Source organism: Trachymyrmex septentrionalis, unplaced genomic scaffold (genome assembly GCF_001594115.1).
Source record: "Trachymyrmex septentrionalis isolate Tsep2-gDNA-1 unplaced genomic scaffold, Tsep1.0 scaffold78, whole genome shotgun sequence".
Lineage (NCBI taxonomy): Eukaryota > Metazoa > Arthropoda > Insecta > Hymenoptera > Formicidae > Trachymyrmex > Trachymyrmex septentrionalis.
Window position 1 is genome coordinate 361,435 of NW_017305967.1, and position 17,761 is coordinate 379,195.

Genomic DNA, 17,761 nt, shown 5'->3' on the forward strand with positions numbered 1-17,761 from the left:
ACTTAGTATAAACATATTGATGTGTATAGAATGATTGCTCTATCTTTATGATGAAAATTTTGGAAAATGCTTATATCTTGAAAGAATTTTTTAAGTAGGAATTAAACCAGTGTTATCCAAGATATGTAATTCTATATTCGATTATATAATTCTTAGTGATAATTCGATATCGTTATCCTTATGATATGTTGCCATTGCAGTTTTTTTTACATATATAATATCTACATAACGATACATAGTGAATTATCATTAAAGAAGAATTACAGAATTGATCATTTATTTGAAAATGTTGATGCTTAAATTTATTACCTTCCTTTTTCTATCTCTATTAAGCCCCAATTTACAATAGGTATAGTACACTTTAATCTTCTGCTCTAAGTTCTAAATTTTATAGTTGAGATCTGGCCAGCTTGCTTAAAACTTAGGGATTACGGTTTGAGGCAACGCTGAAAATATTTTTTGCTACTGGAAATATTTTTGTTAGAAAATACATCGTAGTTTAGAATTTGAAGCAAAAGGCTAAAGACTTATTACATTTATGGATCGGGGTTAAGAAAAAGAAAAACAATAGACAGAGGAAATGCCAATATAAAGTCAATTCCCACAAATGTAAATCTTTGATACAATTGTGTGAATGAAATTCAAGCACACATATGTGATATATTTTTTAAAGGTAGTACGTGGCCACTACAAGGGTCAACAAGTAGGAAAAGTCGTCCAAGTATACAGGAAAAAGTTCGTAATATATATTGAACGAATTCAACGCGAGAAGGCAAACAGTGCTAACGTATACGTTGGCATCGACCCTTCCAAGGTAAGAATAGTATGATATATTACAGAACACATATCAGGATCCTTTGTTGCTTTTATATTCATGATGAACTATTCCAAATCCATTCACATAGAATTAGATAAATAGCTTGACTTTGAAACTGTGTGCAGGGTTTTCCTGCATATTTGTTGAAGAGTTTTGCTTAGTCTAATTAATGCAGAAAGGTTGGCTCTGATTATTTTGTTGCATATTTCTTTTGTCCTCGCAAATTTCGTTACATTAAAATTTAACTTGCATATTATTGTTTCAGACGGTTATTGTTAAGTTAAAAATGGACAAAGACCGTAAAAAAATTATCGATAGGCGAAGCAAGGGCAGGCTGGCTGCGTTGGGTAAAGACAAGGGCAAATACACAGAGGATGTAACGGCCGCCATGGAAACGTCATAATTTTGATATATTTTTGCGTGTCAATAAAAAATATGAAAAACAAAAACTTTCATATTTATCTCTTTACATTCATAAATAATTCCTTATATTCAATACTAAAAACAACACCTTAAATTATATTCCAAGAGCTAAAACTACTTGAATAAAAATAGAAGCTTATTACATAGATTTGGAATTTGCATTATTATGTTATATGATAAAAGATTCATAGAATAACCTGTTCTGCGCGTTTCTAACGTTTCAAAATAAACGTAGTAATACTGTTTACTGCCTTGAAACAGCGAGCGCTCTTAGTATATGTAAGAACAAATTGATTATATCCAGATAGATATTAATCGTCGCCAATATATACTCCTCAGGCGAGAGAGTGTGCATTATAAGTTGCGTGTCAAAAACTATGAACAAGCAGAACAACAGTGCACCTCCGATGCTTATCACCAATTCCAGTGTGGTGCTCTGAATAAAGATTTGCATCAAACCTCCAAGTAAGAGACACCAGAGTCCAATAAACAATCTGTAAAACAAAGAGAAAAATAAACGATTGTAGAACTAAATATAAAAATAGACTTACATATTTTATTCACTAGATCGCTAATAGCAATTTTTATAGCTGCTGTATTTATGGGATAAAAATTATAAGATCTGTTCTTTATCACAGCATTTGACTACGCTAGAACTTCTTTTCACTTTCATTAAGAGATAGATATTAAATATACGTCCATTTCATTTTAAGTACAAATTTGGTATTTACAATATTCGCGAACATTCGTTCTTATTTAACACCCAAAAAACAACAAAGATGAAATTATTTGAAGAACGTTGTAAGCGCAAAGTGAAACATCATAGAAATACATGATGAAAAATAATTGGCCAAGAGTCAGCCTCACCCGAATCCCAGAAATGAGAAATCTCGCTTGGTTTGGAAAGTATAAGCTGTCAAGCCGAGTAAGACAGTCAACGTTATAAACAGAGCTTCCAAGACTACTGTGGTATCGTACATGGACACCACAACTCCGACAGTGTACGCCTGCACCAGCGTCTGCAATTTCCGAAACAAATTCTTATTAATATCACGTACAACAAATAATATTTGTATTATTTTCTATTTTTTTGTACTTACAAATGCGCTTAGAAGAATCAGATTGGCAGGATGATCTTTCCTTTTTATCATCAGAGCAATTAAGATTGCCATTGTCAGGAAAAACGCTAAACCTATGGTCCATGCGCTAAATAACAAACAAACTAATTAATAACATAAATTATATTAAGAAGGGCTATGAGTTAAAATAACAAAATATAATCGAAACGTTAATTTAATGTAAGCATATTTGTATTTTTATTTTTACTTTTATTAAATGTTTGTTTTTATTGTGTTTTTATTATTATATTTTGTTACTTTGGCTCGTAGCCCCTCTTAATATAATTTATTGTATTTTCATTATTTGAGAAATATTATATTCTAATTAATAACATTTCTATTAGTTAATACATCAAATACAATAAAGAAAGCCAAGAATGTTCAAAGTTGGATATTCCAAATAATACATTATATATTCTTGTATTAAATTAATTTATTTAGACATAGATATGACTGAGAACCGAAAAACTTTCGGTTTCACAACACAATCATTTTGAGGCCCAGTTTCACAACTCACGGTTAACTCTTAACCGAAGTTCAACTTATTCATTGTCTCTTTCCAATTTTAAAATTGAAAAGAGATGAGAAACAAGTTGAACTTCAGTTAAAACTTAATCGTGAGTTGTGGAATTGGGCCTGAAACACTAATAATCCCCCTAAATTAGAATAGACAGAAAGTAAGAAACTTATTGCGAAAAATATTATCTCAGCCAGGATTCAAACCTGAGACCTCTCAACTTTCTAGGAAGAGAGTCTTAGTCAGCTCAACCACGGCTTCGGAAATATTCTTCGCAATAATTGATATGTATAGAGAGAACATGTTGTATGGTTATTAATTAATATGAATTAAATATACAAGAAGGCATCTTACTTATCTTGCACATACAACTTTACAGTTGAACTGATCACAAATATTGAAGCTAATGCAACAGTCATCAAGATCTGAATACTCAATAAACTATAAACTTTCCGTAAGAAACCTAGATAAATTAAATTCATAATTAGAATGAGCATTAAATATGGAGTTCACGTATTTATTATAAATGAGACTGAGAGATGAGTGACATCATAAATATAGTTTACAAGTAGATATCTTAAATGTTATGAATATTTTACAATAACGTATGTCCATATAATTTTGAATTTTTCCAATGTTATACATTACCCATTCGTATCTTGATATCTGCATTATGCACATTATTCCTGTAAGCAAAGTCATCTTGTATGTCATGTTCGGATTGCTCCTTGCCACCCCGTTCAACATCCTCTTCCACCAACATCAAAGGAACAGCGGCCATTTTTGTTTTTCTGAGTAAACAATTTAGAAAATAGAATTGATAAATTGGAACCATAAAACATATAAAAAGAATTTTATCAGTCTTCATAAATAGTATAAACTACGGTCAAAAAATTAATAATTCTGTTTACATGTAACTGGCATTATTTTATTTTTAGAAAATAATATTGTATAAAAAGTAGTAATGACACAACTATGTTAAAGATATTCTCAAAATGTCAGTCACACATATTAAACGGTAGCAAAACAAACCTCAATTTCTTGGAAGATTTTTATGGACTGAATTTACGTTGCCAAGTTGAATTTATATAATATTTAGGTAAGAGAATTATCTGACATCGTTATACGAAAAACAGATAAACGGATTGAATAGAAACGACGACACGTTTATCACATTGATGGAAAGGGATCGAAATAATCAATTCAGCGCCATCTAGAACAAAAAACTGGAAACTCAAGAGGTCTGCGTTGCTTGAAATCCCCCAAAAATTATGCACTTCATTACGAATATCGAGTGAATCTGTTCACTCTTGTAATTTTCTCCAAATAGTCAATTGTGTATGTTGAAACGAGGTGAAAATTACAAAAGTGAGCGAATTTACTAGAATATTGATAATTTCATTGGTCAACCTAGTAAATTTGTTCACTTTTATAATTTTCAAGCTACGCAACCGACTCCCTGAACATAGCCAAAGGAAATTTAAGGAAAACCGAAGCTGCTCTAGGGGAAGTCGGTAAAGGCATTTGGCAACATTGTGTTCAATCAAGGCATGTTCAGAAAGAAATATCATCCAGCTTGATTATTTGGGTGGTGTTGTCGAACGTAGCTGAAGTTGTCATTCTGTTATTTTGTATCATTCGGGACGAATTCGTGATAAATATTTTCGAAAAACGGTACCAATTGCTTTACGACAAAAAACACCGATAAACTCAATTCATTAAAAAAAATAAAGATAATTGCAAGACATGGTAAATGTAACAAAGGGCATTTTGGTTGAATGGTACGTGTGTTTGTAGAAAAAATAATTTATTCAATTTATTGACAACCAGTTGTATGAACTAACAATCAAATTCATTCTTTGTAATCTAAGTCTTCGGGAATGTTAAACTGTTTATTAAGATCTTGCTCCGAAATGCAAAATTTATTCTTGCACCAGCTTTGTATAGAAAAAATGTTATCCGTCCATATATTGGTCCCATCTTTGTATTTCTAAAAAAATTAAATATAATAAAAACAACAATTGTAGCGACAACAACAAAGTAGCTTTCTCAATAATTTCATTGAAATCTAATATTATGTATCATGCACAGTATAACAAAATAGATAGAAACGATACTCAAAAACGTTTTTTATTGCTACAAAACGAATGAGACGTTAAAAATAAGGTTAAGAGATCTATATTTGATAAAATATATCTGATATATATTATCTATAACATATATTGAGTTTGATTGTACCTGCGCTTTTTTGTCCATTTCTGCAATTGCTTCCGGATCGACACTGCTGAATTTTGCAATTTGTTTCTTTACCTCTTGTTCTTCTTTCTTTAGCTGTTCTACTTCCTCTAATAGCTTTCTCTTTTCTTCTGTATCATTCTTCAATTCCTATATGAAATATTTTAAATGAAAAAGAATAGAATTGAAATTTAACAAATTTAGAGGTCTTTTCTGTAACTCTTAACTATTGTTATAGTTACAATCAGGTTAGGAATTACAAAACAGCCTTCTAAATATGCATTTACCTTTTCTTTTTGTACTTCTTCTTTCAGTTTCTCCAGCTTAAATTCTACTTCTACTAGTTTTTTGTTTGTATCAGCTATTCTGCGTTCTGTTGTATTAATATTTTCTCTGTAAAATATTATTTCTTGAATATCTTGTTTTTTTCTTTCTCTATAGAGCATACGTAGCTATACAATTTTCTTGCAATATTACCCTGGGAATCTCCAGAAATATGTGGAAGTACCAATTTTTTCAGATCGTACCAAACCATCGTCCACTAAAGCTTGTAACACATCTTTGACAGCTTGTACTACGATGTTCTTCTCCTTTGGCGCGATCTTTTCGAGTTCCTTCAGTGTGAAAAATTCTTTCTTCTCATAAAATATTTGCAACATTCTCATACGTTTCTCATCAAGAGAAACTCCTTTTCTTTTCGACATGGTATCTGTATATATTTATAATAAAAAATATTAAACATTCGAACAAAATTGTATGTGTTTAGTGATGCAGCTATGAAACAGTTTCTTCTACATTTGGACGAAACATCTGCACTAGGAAGAAAGTTTATAATTCAAGATCTGGATGAGAAACATCTATTCATATCTGCTGACATACTGGAAACTTTGCAAGCTAAAGTAGACGATTTAATGGATCAGATATCATTTCCATTGGCAGAGAAAGGTGTATAAAGAAACAACAAAAGCTGCTTTTTGGAGTGTATAATATTATATAAACTTGAAAAATGTCTCGAGAATCTGGTAGAATAAAAGACGCGAGTCAAAAGAGGATTCTTGATGAGGCTGCACGTAAACGTAGGCAAAAAAAAGCATTGGAAGCATTGGAACAAGACAATTTTCATGATGATCCACATGCAGACTTGGGTATATACCATATAAAAATGCTTGTTTTTTTTCAAAACACTATGTTAGAAAATTTTTTTTTTCTTATAGTTATGAGCAAGAAAATACCAAAATTCCAAGAGACCCTGGACAATAGAAGTAACAGTAGAAAGAAGAAAACCCGTTCTGCAGAATATTACAAGCAACGTTTTCGCAAGACTTTTGCTCAGTTGGTTGAAGAAGATCTCAACGTGAATCCTAATCCGCCAAACTATGCTAGTGCTCAAGCACCATCGTCTCGTTTACCCGAAAGACATTTCTGTGCAGTGTGTGGTTTCCCTAGTAATTATATATGCATACCTTGTGGCGCTAGATATTGCTGTGTCAAATGTCTAGGTACTCATCTTGACACAAGATGCATGAAGTGGACGGTTTAAGAATTTTGATTTTATTCACACACTTTTCGAAGTTTTTAATTAAAGTAAATGTATGAAAAATGCATCTCAAAGTCTGTTTTACTTTAAATATATTATGCTTTAATAAAGTATGTAAAAACAATTATAAAAGAAGACCCAATAAATTCTTTAAGTGAAATGTTAACAGTATATCAAAAAATTTTAGCAGAAAATTAATTAACTGTGATTAAGTAATACACTGTACCTGTGGTGTTTGCATTAAACTTGTGTTTTGCTAATAGAATCTGCAAAAATAAGTAGATGTTTACTTCAATTCTTTTATCCCAAATTTGAATGATTGAGCGTAAACCTTTGCATAACACATAATGCATAAAGTATAAGAAAATTAAAGCGGAGAGCACAGAGTCTTGTATAACGTATAACACATAAGGCATAAGAAATTCAACCAATCATGGCCATTCTACAATAAGCCATTAGTCATAAATCAGAAGCTAGAAGCTGGAAATTGACCAATCACAGTCGTCAATTTCCAACTTCTAACTTCTGATTTATGACTAATAGCTTATTGTAGAATGGTCAAAAGATTTCAATTGGTTCATTTTCTTATGTATAATGCGTTATGTGTTATGCATGACACTGCTCCCACCTTTAAAGTTAACGTTTGTAAAGATTAGAAAATTTGTTATACTAAATCTAATAGAGTGTGCCTTCCACAAATAACACGGTGTGACCATAGAGCTTATATTACTAGAAGGGGAATACAGATGTTGAGCTGTGAGCAAGATTGAGAGACAACAGGTGTATTTCAGTCCTCTTCTATCCTCTTTTGGCACATGCGCAGAAAAAAGAAAAGTTACTGAGCAGGACAGAAATATAAATCTTGTCTTTCAGTCTTGCTCACACTTTCTACTTATTGCCACTGATAGGCCATTCTTCCTCTAGCAGCTAGTAATATAAGGTCTCATGAGGCCATTCGAGTGGGTCGGACATGTTTCCTCTCGTCTCGGGTGTTGCGTTACCTCGATTATATTTTTGAAAAGTGTTGCCGGCTTCAACTGTGCCTTGCATTACACTACTTACATTTCTTACATTACTGGACCGAATTCGCTGGCATTTCATCGGTAAGCGCCATTAAAATAGAAGTATAAACTCTATAAGTGTAACACTATCCAAATACGCACTTACTGAACGCTCTTTCCTCTGATTGGCACATTCTATTAGATCCTAAAATGTAGATCAATCAGATGAAAAAGCTCCCTGAGCGTTCAGTGAGCGGTTGCACATCTGGTGAATGCACCTAATGGATCATTACATTCTTGCTGTATTTTTTCCCGGGAATACATCTTTGACACACTTGAAAATAAAAATAAAAAAAGAATATTTGTTTTTTTAAATATATGAAATATATAAAATTAAAAAATATAAAGTTATTTCAGAGGTTACTCCAGATATATCACAATAAATGTTTAAGCCTTAAGCTATAAGGAATAAACGAATCACGATCAATTATTCTCCTTGCACTTGTAGTTGATCACTTTCTTACGGCTTGTCTTAGCATCGAGATATGACCGTATCTTCAGATTTTGAAATTTTCCTACTAATTTTAATTAAAGTAAAAGAAATTTAATAATTAATCAATAATAAAAGTGATTATTTTTTCTTAAAAAAAAAAAAACTTGATTTTTTTTACTTATAAATATCTTCATCTTAAGATGTTCAAAATTTTCTGAAAGTCACTCAGGAGAGTATTCTTGACAAAGTCAAAGTTATAGGAGGATGGAGGTCCCTAAAATCCCCTAAAATGAATAATTATCAAGTTTGAATAATTCAACTTTTTTGGTTTCAGCTGATGCTTGTTATTCAATAAAAAAATTATTAACAAATATTTATTACTCTTATATAAAACAATAATACAACATATAGTTTCGCGTAGACAATTATAAACCTATATAAAGTCTCGTTTTATGTTAAATTATAAAATGTATGCGTAGATGTAGTCTCTCTAAGAATATCAAAAAACTAGATACACAGATTTGAGTTAAGTAGGAATTGTTTGACTATGTGACATTTTTAACATTGCGATTGATAAACCACTCATAGCTTATCACAGTGAAAAAGGCACTGATCGCCGTGCGTAGCTGTGTTCAATTGCAATATTGTCAAATATATTGAACTTGACGCTCTCATACAACATATTCGTTAGCGCATTTCTTTTTTCAATGCCTTCTTCTTTACCTAGAGTATTAGTTTCAATGTAATCTTTCGCCATAGGATTATTGTCTTGTTCAGTAATTACAATGTCATCTAAAAAATCTCCATGTAAAATGCAAATATTGTGCAGCACACAACATGCAATAATATATTCGGGTATGAGATCCATCCGTTTCATATACAACTTATCTTCGAGACTACGAAAACGTCCTTTCAGATAACCGATGGCTTCTTTAATCATTACATGGGCCGAACATAAACGTTCATTAAAATTAATTTGTGCTTCTGACAAATCATTGTCATTGTTATCATAAGGTACCATTACATGCTTTTGCAGAGCATATCCAGCATCACCTATTAGATGACTATTATGTGGAAAAAATTTTTCTGTGTACATGGATGGGATGTCACTTAGCCAGAATACGCACATATCATGCATGGATCCCGGTTGTTCTGCATAGCAGTGGATGAATTTTAAGGTGGAATCACATACAGCCTACAACAAATATAAAAATATTTAAACATTCATCAATCTCATAAAACCATAATTATTCCTTATGTTACTCATTACATTAAACGTATATGACTTACTTGCAAATGTATTGAATAATGACCATTTCGATTTATGTAATTTTCTGCATGTTCCTTTGGTTTCTGTATACGTATGTGTGTATCATCTATGGCACCAAGTACTTTTGGAAACTTATGTTTGTATTGAACATCCGTCCATGTTTGTTGTGCTTCTTCTATATTAGGCCATTTAATAAATTTATCTGCTAAAGAATATATCGCTGCACAGACTTTTCTATGAGCACGCCAAGCAGTTGCTCGTCCAATATTAAATCGATGACAAACAGATCTATTAATAAAAAAAAATGTGTGTGTGTGTATATATATATATATATAATGTGAATTAGTATTAATACTTATTTACTCAATATAATTATTTTTTATATTTATCTATAATTACCTATATGAATCAGGTGTTGCCATAGTCCATAATGTCACTAATAATTGTAAGTATGGATAAATTGGACATCGTCCAGATCCGGTTGGCTTTTCTAAGTTGGGTTGTATTAAATTTAATAAGTATGTAAACACTACACGCGATATCCTGTAAATAAAAGTTAATTAATTTTAAATAAAAAACTTTTTTATATTCAAGTAAGATTGCCATTGTGTATAATAAAAACAATCAGACTAATAAATGTTTACTTTTGAAGTATTGTACACAAAGCTGCACAATATATTATTTATATTCACTTTACCGAAATTCTCTTTTAAACTCGACATCTGAAAATTCTTTCACCATGTCCACATAATTTTTAACACGAAGTTGAACTGCTTGAACTGGTGATAATTCCATTCGTTCATCTTCTTCAGAAACATTATCGATACTGTTTTCGTCCAAATTTTCCAATGCTATTAAAGATATTGACAGCTTAGGCTATATTCCAAAACATCTTCTTTAAAGAAAATTTTTCTCAAAATATAGTATACATAACATACTCTCTGCTCAAAAAGTACCCGAAATTTTTACATAAAACGCAAAATTTTCAGATAAATTTATTTTATCCTCTTCAAAATAATCATTATTTGAAGCTATACCTATTACATTGGGCCGTTCTGAAACTAAACTCGGGAGAAAATCATCATCCCTGAATGCATGTGAGTTATAAGGAAAAATGCCAGTATTTTTAAATGCATTAATGATACTATTTGGTGTCATAGCAGATGGCAGGGCTGTGCCGACAAATCCAGCTATTTCATAAATTGATATAGTTTTCCCTGGATGACTTATCATCCATGAATCGATAGCAGTATTGTAAAACTTTTGGAATGGATTGTATAGGCCAACATCAAGGGGCTGCATTCGATGTGTTGAATGCAGAGGTAGTGTCAAAATGTGAACACCATTTGCTTTTGCTAACTCGAAGACGTCTAAACTTATGTGACTCTCATGGTTATCATAAATCAAAAGTGATGGGTTATCCTTTGTACTATATGAAAATTTTATAAAATGTTGCATTGTTTGAACAAAAAGTTGAGTATTCATCCAGCCTGATGGAGTTGCCAAACCCAAAGAGTTATACGGAGCACCAATCATCATGTGATCGCGGAAATTGACCCGAGGAAATATCAGAATAGGTGGTAAATAATTTCCATCAGCACGGATAATACAACATATTGTAACGAGAACTCCTTTTGCCGTACTTGTTACTTTACATACAGCTTTGGAATCTTTCTCAGCTATTATTTCTCCACTATTTTGAACTGTTGTAGTTTTAGTTTCATCTAAATTATAAATTCTTGACGGATCTCCAAGTCGCGGCTCTTTTTTTAATAATGTTTGATAGTTATCGAAAAAGGCCTCTACATTATGACGATTAAATGCCGTAGCTCGAGCCAAACTACATCCTTCTGGAGATCGAAGTGATAAATTTGGGTGTCTTTTAAAAAATCCTAACAACCAGTCTTCACCTGCTATTTTTTTCTCAACCCACGACGCAGGACACTTAATTTCATTAGCAACAGCAGTTTCGTATGCTAGTTTACGACAGTCTTTTGTTGTCAATCCATAGAACATTTTGCAGTACATTTTTAAATAATCAGCAATTGAATTTTCTTGAACATCAGTAAAAACTTTTTGATGGCTGTAGTTTGATGTAAGTTCGAATTCCATACCAGACTTTATAATTTTAATCTTGCGTCTCAGAGTTTCTCTTTTAACACCACATCGATCAGCTACTTTTCTAATGCTACCTCCTTTAGCAACCAACTCAATTGCTTTTTTCATATCAGTTTCCTTATATGTACCCTTAGACGACTTTCTTTTATATTTCCTAACCATTTTTATCGTTTTCTGAAAGAATATAAAAAAATTTGCATTGCCTAATTTCATCACGAAAACTTAACCTGATCTAACCTATCTAGATAAATTTGAATAGTCTATACATAACCATATGTATAAAGAGATTTATCTAATTATATTTTTATCATAAAGACACGCATAAAATACGATTACATAATTTTTTATGCATATATGCATATGTTCTGCAGTTACGCAAATTGTTCTAAACTCCTGTTAGTATATGACCCATGGTGCCCCAGCAAGAGATGATCCATGGTGCCCCGATATGTCTAATATAAAAGATGGTGAAATATAACATCGAAGTAAACAATAAATGATTACTTGCACTGGAGAAAAAATGCAGAAAAATGTATAGAATCACGTATGTAACTCGTAATAACTATATTATATTTTATAAAAACGACATATAAGAAATTGTGAGAGGTATTATAAAATAATCACTTTCGCACTTTTCCATGAGATTCTTTAATGCAAGACATGTGTACGGAAAGATAACGGAAGTGGATCACTGCCATCTAGATACATAGTATGAGTAACTAAATAACAATCATATGATACCAATTGCACCAACCTAAACATTCTAGATTTCTCTAAACAGTTAATGACCCATGGAGCCCCGGTCTCCCCTACAGCGTTTGTATTTTTCTACCCGAGTATTTGTCATGATTTGTGAAATTTCAAAATTATTTACCTGAAAGAATTTAGTTATATTCATGCAATTATATCTCTGATTAAATAACGAGATTTTTGCCTCAAATATTTGTTTGAATTAGACTAGGACTATAGCTGCAAATGAGAATTCTTTAGATTCGCAAGGGAAAATCACATTCAAAGCAAGCTGTACTTAATTACACAATCTTATTTTAGCGGTTTAGTCGGGATTCTTAGTATCACCATTAAAGAATTTCCTTCATAGTGAATGAACCAACTGTTGAAAGTTAATCTATTCTTGGGATCCTAGCTGAACTCTGTGATACCATTTACGAATGATGGAACTTTTATTTCTATGTCAGAATCAAAGCAATTAAAAGCTTTTTAAATGTTTGTTATTACTGAAGGAATAATTCTTGTTGAGATTTTGCTCGAGCTGTTGTTGCCAGAAAGTAAGAAGGACTGTAATATCTGCCACATTACTGAAGGAACAGAATGTATATAGCACATAAAAAAATATCATAGATGCAAATGTTTGCTCCGTTTAAGCTAAAATCATTTAAATTGAATATAATTGATCTCGAGAAATAAATTTTCAACAGCATTTTGACAAAATTTAGATATGGCTAAAATCGGCCCTTCCTTTCTCCTTTCATATATGCAAATATGCTTTTCAGTTATAAATACATTAAATTTAATGTAATGTCATGAAAATTAAATCCAAATTATGTAACTTAAAAGTACATTAAATTTCATGAAATTTCATGAAATTTTTAAGTATATGGCTTTTAGCTCCATCATTAAATTTTCTTTTACGGAATCAATCAAATCAAAACATTTTCTCTGTAATGGCAATTTGAGTCTTGGAAACAAAAAAAAAGGTTTACATAGTGCCATATCTGATGAATACGGTGCATGGGCGATGGTATTTGTTGCATGTTTGGTCAAAAAGTCACGTACACGATACAAGAGACCAATGCTTTGGAACCAATCGCGCTTGAACACGTTTGAGATCCAAAACTTTGGTTAAAATGTGATGAACCGAACCATTAGAGATGCTAAGGGTTGAAGCAATCTCTCTTTCACTCACATGACGATTTGCAAGCACAATTTTCTTCACTTTATCGACGTCCGTATTTGATGTCAATGGACACCCAGCACGCGGCAAGTCTTCTACGATTTCACGACCATCTTTAAACAATTTATACCACTCATACACTTGTGATTTCGAAAGAGAAGAGTCCCCGTAGGCTTTTTGTAACATTTTTAATGCGTCGGCACAAGAAATTTCATTAGCAACACAAAATTTCAAACACACTCTTTGCTCAATTCTTTTTTTCATTATAAAATCCGACGAACGCATCTATGATAGACTAATATAAACAGCTGCTGTAAATTGCCGTAAATAAACTAAGGAGTAAAAGTGCAATCATATGGAGTGAGAAATAACGGAATGTAAAGAGAATGGAAAAGACAAATGGTGGGGGTTAAACAATCAGAACAACCTTTAAGGTTCTTTTACATGGCAGCGTCAAGCGTCAGATCTATGAGCAATTTTACTAAAATTAAATTTAATATACAAAGTACACTAATAGTAGAATCTTGTAATTTGCACTATATAATGTAAATAAATATAAATTTTCAGCATTATATGTTAAAATAATAGTGTATATCAGAACATAACCTCTCATAATTTACTATTTTGCATCAAGAAGCTGTGCAGATTATTGCGCAGGAGTGGAAATTTAAACTTCTGCACAATAATCTTCTACGCAGATGCTCGATGCTTGCATGAAATGACACCTTTACGTTTGTTTCGTAGCTGGGTTTCCCGTTCCGTTTCCGTAAATATATTTCTCATCGTGTGAAATCCAGCTACGAAACAATGAAATTGTTCTCTGATTAAGTGGTCCCACTATTTGTCTTTTTCATTCTTTTTCCGCTATTTTTCACTCCATATGGCCGCACCCTAATGTCTATTTTCTATTCCTACACTAAAATTCTCTTTCTTGTTTTAAAATATCAGATATATATTTTGCTTTAAGTTTCAAAAGTGTATACTAATTCAATTACAAAAAATAGACCTTAAAGCATATCCACACAAACTTGGTATAGCCGCATAAACGTATGCATAAAGAAAATTATCCAATCACATTTCCCCTATAAATACGCATAAACGTATACATAAAGAAAATTATCCAATCACATTTTATAGGAGAAATGTGATTGGATAATTTTCTTTATGCATACGTTTATACGGCTATGCAAGTTGTGTGGATATATCCTAACTTCGTCACTCTCTGAATGTCAACAAGGATAGAATGATGCTTGTGTAGACTTGTGTCATCACATGGAAAGCACTCAATGGGACAGTTATGCCAACTTAACGAAAAAAAAAAAATGACACCATTAACGCGCATTTTTCAAATGAGAAATTCCGGGTACTTTTTGAGCAGAAGATATTGTATATCAAATAAAACTTTCCTCGGAGACGTTTTGAAATATAGCCTTAGGTCGGTTATTCATAGTCAATTTTTATATTAAAGACCGTCTTAAGTTCTGTCTTGAAGTATCACAAACTAATCAGAGGCAGATATTCATAATCGGATCTTATATTTAAAACCGTTTTAAGTACAGTCTCATTTTGCTGCGCGGCAAGCGTTTCCGCGTCCAGTATGCAGGAATCATTAAGATGTTATGAACCAATCAGAAGGCCGCTTTAGCGACTTAAGACATTACTTGAGACGGTCTTAAAATAAGAACCGACTATGAATACCGGTCTCTAATTGGTTCGTGACATCTTAAGATTGTACTTAAGATGGTCTTGAATATAAGAATAGACTATGAATGCCCTTAGTGTATTTGATTATATTGAAGATATCATATATTGAGGACCATCTACAATGGGAACACGATATTATGTAATAATAATCCTTAAGCTGTAAGAAATTGATAAATTATAGTTGATTATTCTCTTCACATTTGATTATAATTGTTCGATTTCTTACGATTTACAACTTACTGCATTATATGACTCCAATTGTAGATGGCCAGCTAATTAAGGGTGCTATTTCATTTGTGCATTTTTGTCGTACGACAAATTTTTCAAGCCTGTTGATTGGCAATGGGATAGAGTGATCCGAGAACCTCTCTGTTCTATACACATTTGTCGTACAATAAAAACGCACAAATGAAATAGCACTCTTATAATAAATTCGATCACTCGCACTGGATCAGTGCATATTAAAAGCTGCTTTATATAAAATATCTCAATGATACTCAATGATCTCAGTGATACAATATAATCAACTTTGACAATAAAATAATACATATATTTTGTTAAATAACGTGACAGTATCATTAGACAGTTACTATTTAAAATATTTATATACTTTTACAATTAACTTTATTAATTTTATACAAAGCAGCTTTTAATATACACTGATCTAGTGGAATGTAGTGACTAAATTCACTATTAATACTGCTGCTAACAGTATTAAAGTAATTTCGAAATGGCTATAGTAGTAGACTATTACAGGTCTGATCAAGTTGCTTGAAATCCTTAAGTTTTTGCATTTAAAAAAAGATAAATATATATTCGGCTGTTGAAAAGAAAGAAAACAAATATGCTGTACAAAAAGTACAAGTATCTCAAACAGAATATGATATGATAATTGCATTGTCAATAAAAAGAAAATATACTCAGGAAAATATTTTAATTTTATTAAAAAGCTATCATTGAAACAATACTGTTAGAATCAAATAGTTTTTCAATAGTATTTTTCTATATCAAAAAACATACGTCCTGTACAATATAAACTAATAATAATATTACACAATTATAATTTCCTACTCAACAATATGATTGTTGTATATATTATATTACATTTGTTGAATTAGAAATTATAATATTAATGTAATGTTACTGTTAGTTTGTATTTCGTGGGATAGATTTATAATATACTACTATATTTATAATGTACTACACTATACCTGTCAGTAAATCCTGCTGCAGCTGTACTGTTTTTTTATTCTTTATCAAATCTTGCTTCAATGTAGTAATAAATGTTTGCATTTGCTTCTTTTTTAAATTCATTTTCTGATTTTTGAAATAGTACTTGAATTTATTCATTTTCTGTTTGTTTATTAATGTTATTTTAATTGTATTGTCAACAGTACTTGTATTGGCTATTTTTTCTAAAAGTTGAAAACAATATGTTTCAGCTTCTTCTGAATTCTCGGATTTTTTAGTTTGAGAATGTATGACCAATGTAGGCAAACTCATAATCATTTCAGAAGCTATATTGAATACAGAAATTAGATTAAAAATTATTGAATAGCCTTCTTTTGATTTCAGAATACTTTTGTATATAAATGGATACAAACCAGATGCATTTGAATTAATTATATTTGCAATCATAGGAGTAGTTTCTAGAGAATCTTGAAATACAGAAGGTACAGCAAGACGTTTCAAACGAACATCATGTGCAAACGGCCTGATCATATAATCATTAGTTGTAAAATGTGCGCTACAAATCACATCAGATTTAGTGGGTTGAAAATTTACTTCCCCAATAGCTTCGAGCCATCTTTTTAAGTGATCTTTTCGACGAAGAGGAAATCTGAAACATTTATAATTTACAATTTAAATATAACCTTCAAATAATGAGAAACTATCATGTATAATAATCATTCGACTTACCTAAACAAGTGAAATCCTTTTGAACGATCATTGTTACAGTTTTTTATTCTACACTGGTTCCGCATTATTTTTTTCAGACGTTTATTTCTTTTTCTCTACTAAACTGCAACTTTCCTCCTTGCTTTGGCGAGGATACTAGTTTCGATTTTTATGAAATTGATAAAAAGCGTCGCTATGTCTCATAAATAAAACGAGATATTAAACTAATTAATCGTTAAACAATTTTCGTTTTGACAATTATTCAGATTTAAGAAATTTGTCATAACCACGAAAAACTAAACACGGGAAACGTTCCTTTTTATTTGAATGCGTTCCAAAAATCGACTCTGACTATGTTCCATAATTCAAGTTGGCAGTATATGATGGCTGGCGTTCAGCACAGACTGTGTTCCAAAATTCACTGCCAGTGCAGAAAATCTATAGTTTATGTTATGTGTACTATACATTTTCATCACTGACAGTGAATTTTGGAACACAGCCCGTGAAAGCAGCTTTGCAACTGTGTAAAACTTTTTAATATGATTGGTTGTTGCTTTTGGTTTCTTACAAATTTGAACATATAAACCAACCATCTTTTTGCATAGGTAATTGTAGAGATTTTGTATAACTTTGATAGGAATAAGTGGTAATAGGTCTGTTCGTGTTGCTTGCACTTTTGGCACTCGATATCTTCGCTTTCTCTTTTTTTAAGGCAAA

General features: G+C 31.5%; 6 protein-coding genes across 11 annotated transcripts in view; 3 read left to right on the forward strand and 3 right to left on the reverse strand.

The window, feature by feature from the left end:
- The window catches only part of LOC108754248 (60S ribosomal protein L26), a 2,653-nt gene extending 1,387 nt beyond the window's left edge, over window positions 1–1,266 (forward strand). For both annotated transcript variants that reach the window (XM_018496435.1, XM_018496436.1), the window contains exons 3-4: window positions 674–814; window positions 1,083–1,266. In XM_018496435.1, coding sequence (XP_018351937.1) covers window positions 674–814; window positions 1,083–1,220 — 279 coding nt within the window. In that variant the 3' untranslated portion in view covers window positions 1,221–1,266. The remainder of the gene's footprint in view (window positions 1–673; window positions 815–1,082) is intronic.
- A 113-nt stretch (window positions 1,267–1,379) lies between these two features.
- Window positions 1,380–4,081, reverse strand: LOC108754245 (protein lifeguard 4-like). The gene is made up of 6 exons (XM_018496432.1): window positions 3,908–4,081; window positions 3,524–3,666; window positions 3,230–3,338; window positions 2,341–2,446; window positions 2,108–2,259; window positions 1,380–1,734 (listed from the first exon to the last, which is right to left on the reverse strand). Exons 2-6 carry the CDS (start codon window positions 3,654–3,656, stop codon window positions 1,485–1,487), a joined length of 750 nt encoding a protein of 249 aa, XP_018351934.1. The 5' UTR covers window positions 3,657–3,666; window positions 3,908–4,081; the 3' UTR covers window positions 1,380–1,484.
- A 361-nt stretch (window positions 4,082–4,442) lies between these two features.
- LOC108754249 (general transcription factor IIH subunit 5) lies at window positions 4,443–6,082 on the forward strand. Its single transcript, XM_018496438.1, has 2 exons — window positions 4,443–4,656; window positions 5,877–6,082. Exons 1-2 carry the CDS (start codon window positions 4,622–4,624, stop codon window positions 6,061–6,063), a joined length of 222 nt encoding a protein of 73 aa, XP_018351940.1. The 5' UTR covers window positions 4,443–4,621; the 3' UTR covers window positions 6,064–6,082.
- On the reverse strand, window positions 4,667–7,040 carry LOC108754246 (meiotic nuclear division protein 1 homolog). Its single transcript, XM_018496433.1, has 5 exons — window positions 6,874–7,040; window positions 5,588–5,819; window positions 5,398–5,503; window positions 5,114–5,260; window positions 4,667–4,865 (listed from the first exon to the last, which is right to left on the reverse strand). The coding sequence occupies exons 1-5, from the start codon at window positions 6,998–7,000 to the stop codon at window positions 4,728–4,730; spliced, it is 750 nt and encodes a 249-aa protein (XP_018351935.1). The 5' UTR covers window positions 7,001–7,040; the 3' UTR covers window positions 4,667–4,727.
- On the forward strand, window positions 6,032–6,708 carry LOC108754247 (zinc finger HIT domain-containing protein 1). The gene is made up of 2 exons (XM_018496434.1): window positions 6,032–6,255; window positions 6,325–6,708. The coding sequence occupies exons 1-2, from the start codon at window positions 6,117–6,119 to the stop codon at window positions 6,648–6,650; spliced, it is 465 nt and encodes a 154-aa protein (XP_018351936.1). The 5' UTR covers window positions 6,032–6,116; the 3' UTR covers window positions 6,651–6,708.
- Window positions 7,041–8,559: 1,519 nt separating the features above from the next.
- LOC108754243 (putative nuclease HARBI1) lies at window positions 8,560–17,320 on the reverse strand. 5 transcript variants are annotated; one of them, XM_018496430.1, is made up of 7 exons: window positions 17,066–17,320; window positions 16,750–16,985; window positions 16,357–16,560; window positions 10,109–10,262; window positions 9,811–9,954; window positions 9,432–9,699; window positions 8,560–9,336 (listed from the first exon to the last, which is right to left on the reverse strand). In XM_018496430.1, exons 1-7 carry the CDS (start codon window positions 17,128–17,130, stop codon window positions 8,734–8,736), a joined length of 1,674 nt encoding a protein of 557 aa, XP_018351932.1. In that variant the 5' UTR covers window positions 17,131–17,320; the 3' UTR covers window positions 8,560–8,733. The 5 variants fall into 5 exon arrangements, with proteins under 5 accessions (XP_018351932.1, XP_018351931.1, XP_018351928.1 ...); XM_018496429.1 differs by having other exon boundaries at window positions 16,357–16,662; XM_018496426.1 differs by lacking the exons at window positions 16,357–16,560; window positions 16,750–16,985; window positions 17,066–17,320 and adding exons at window positions 10,449–11,703; window positions 13,454–13,849.
- Between the last annotated feature and the right edge of the window lie 441 nt (window positions 17,321–17,761).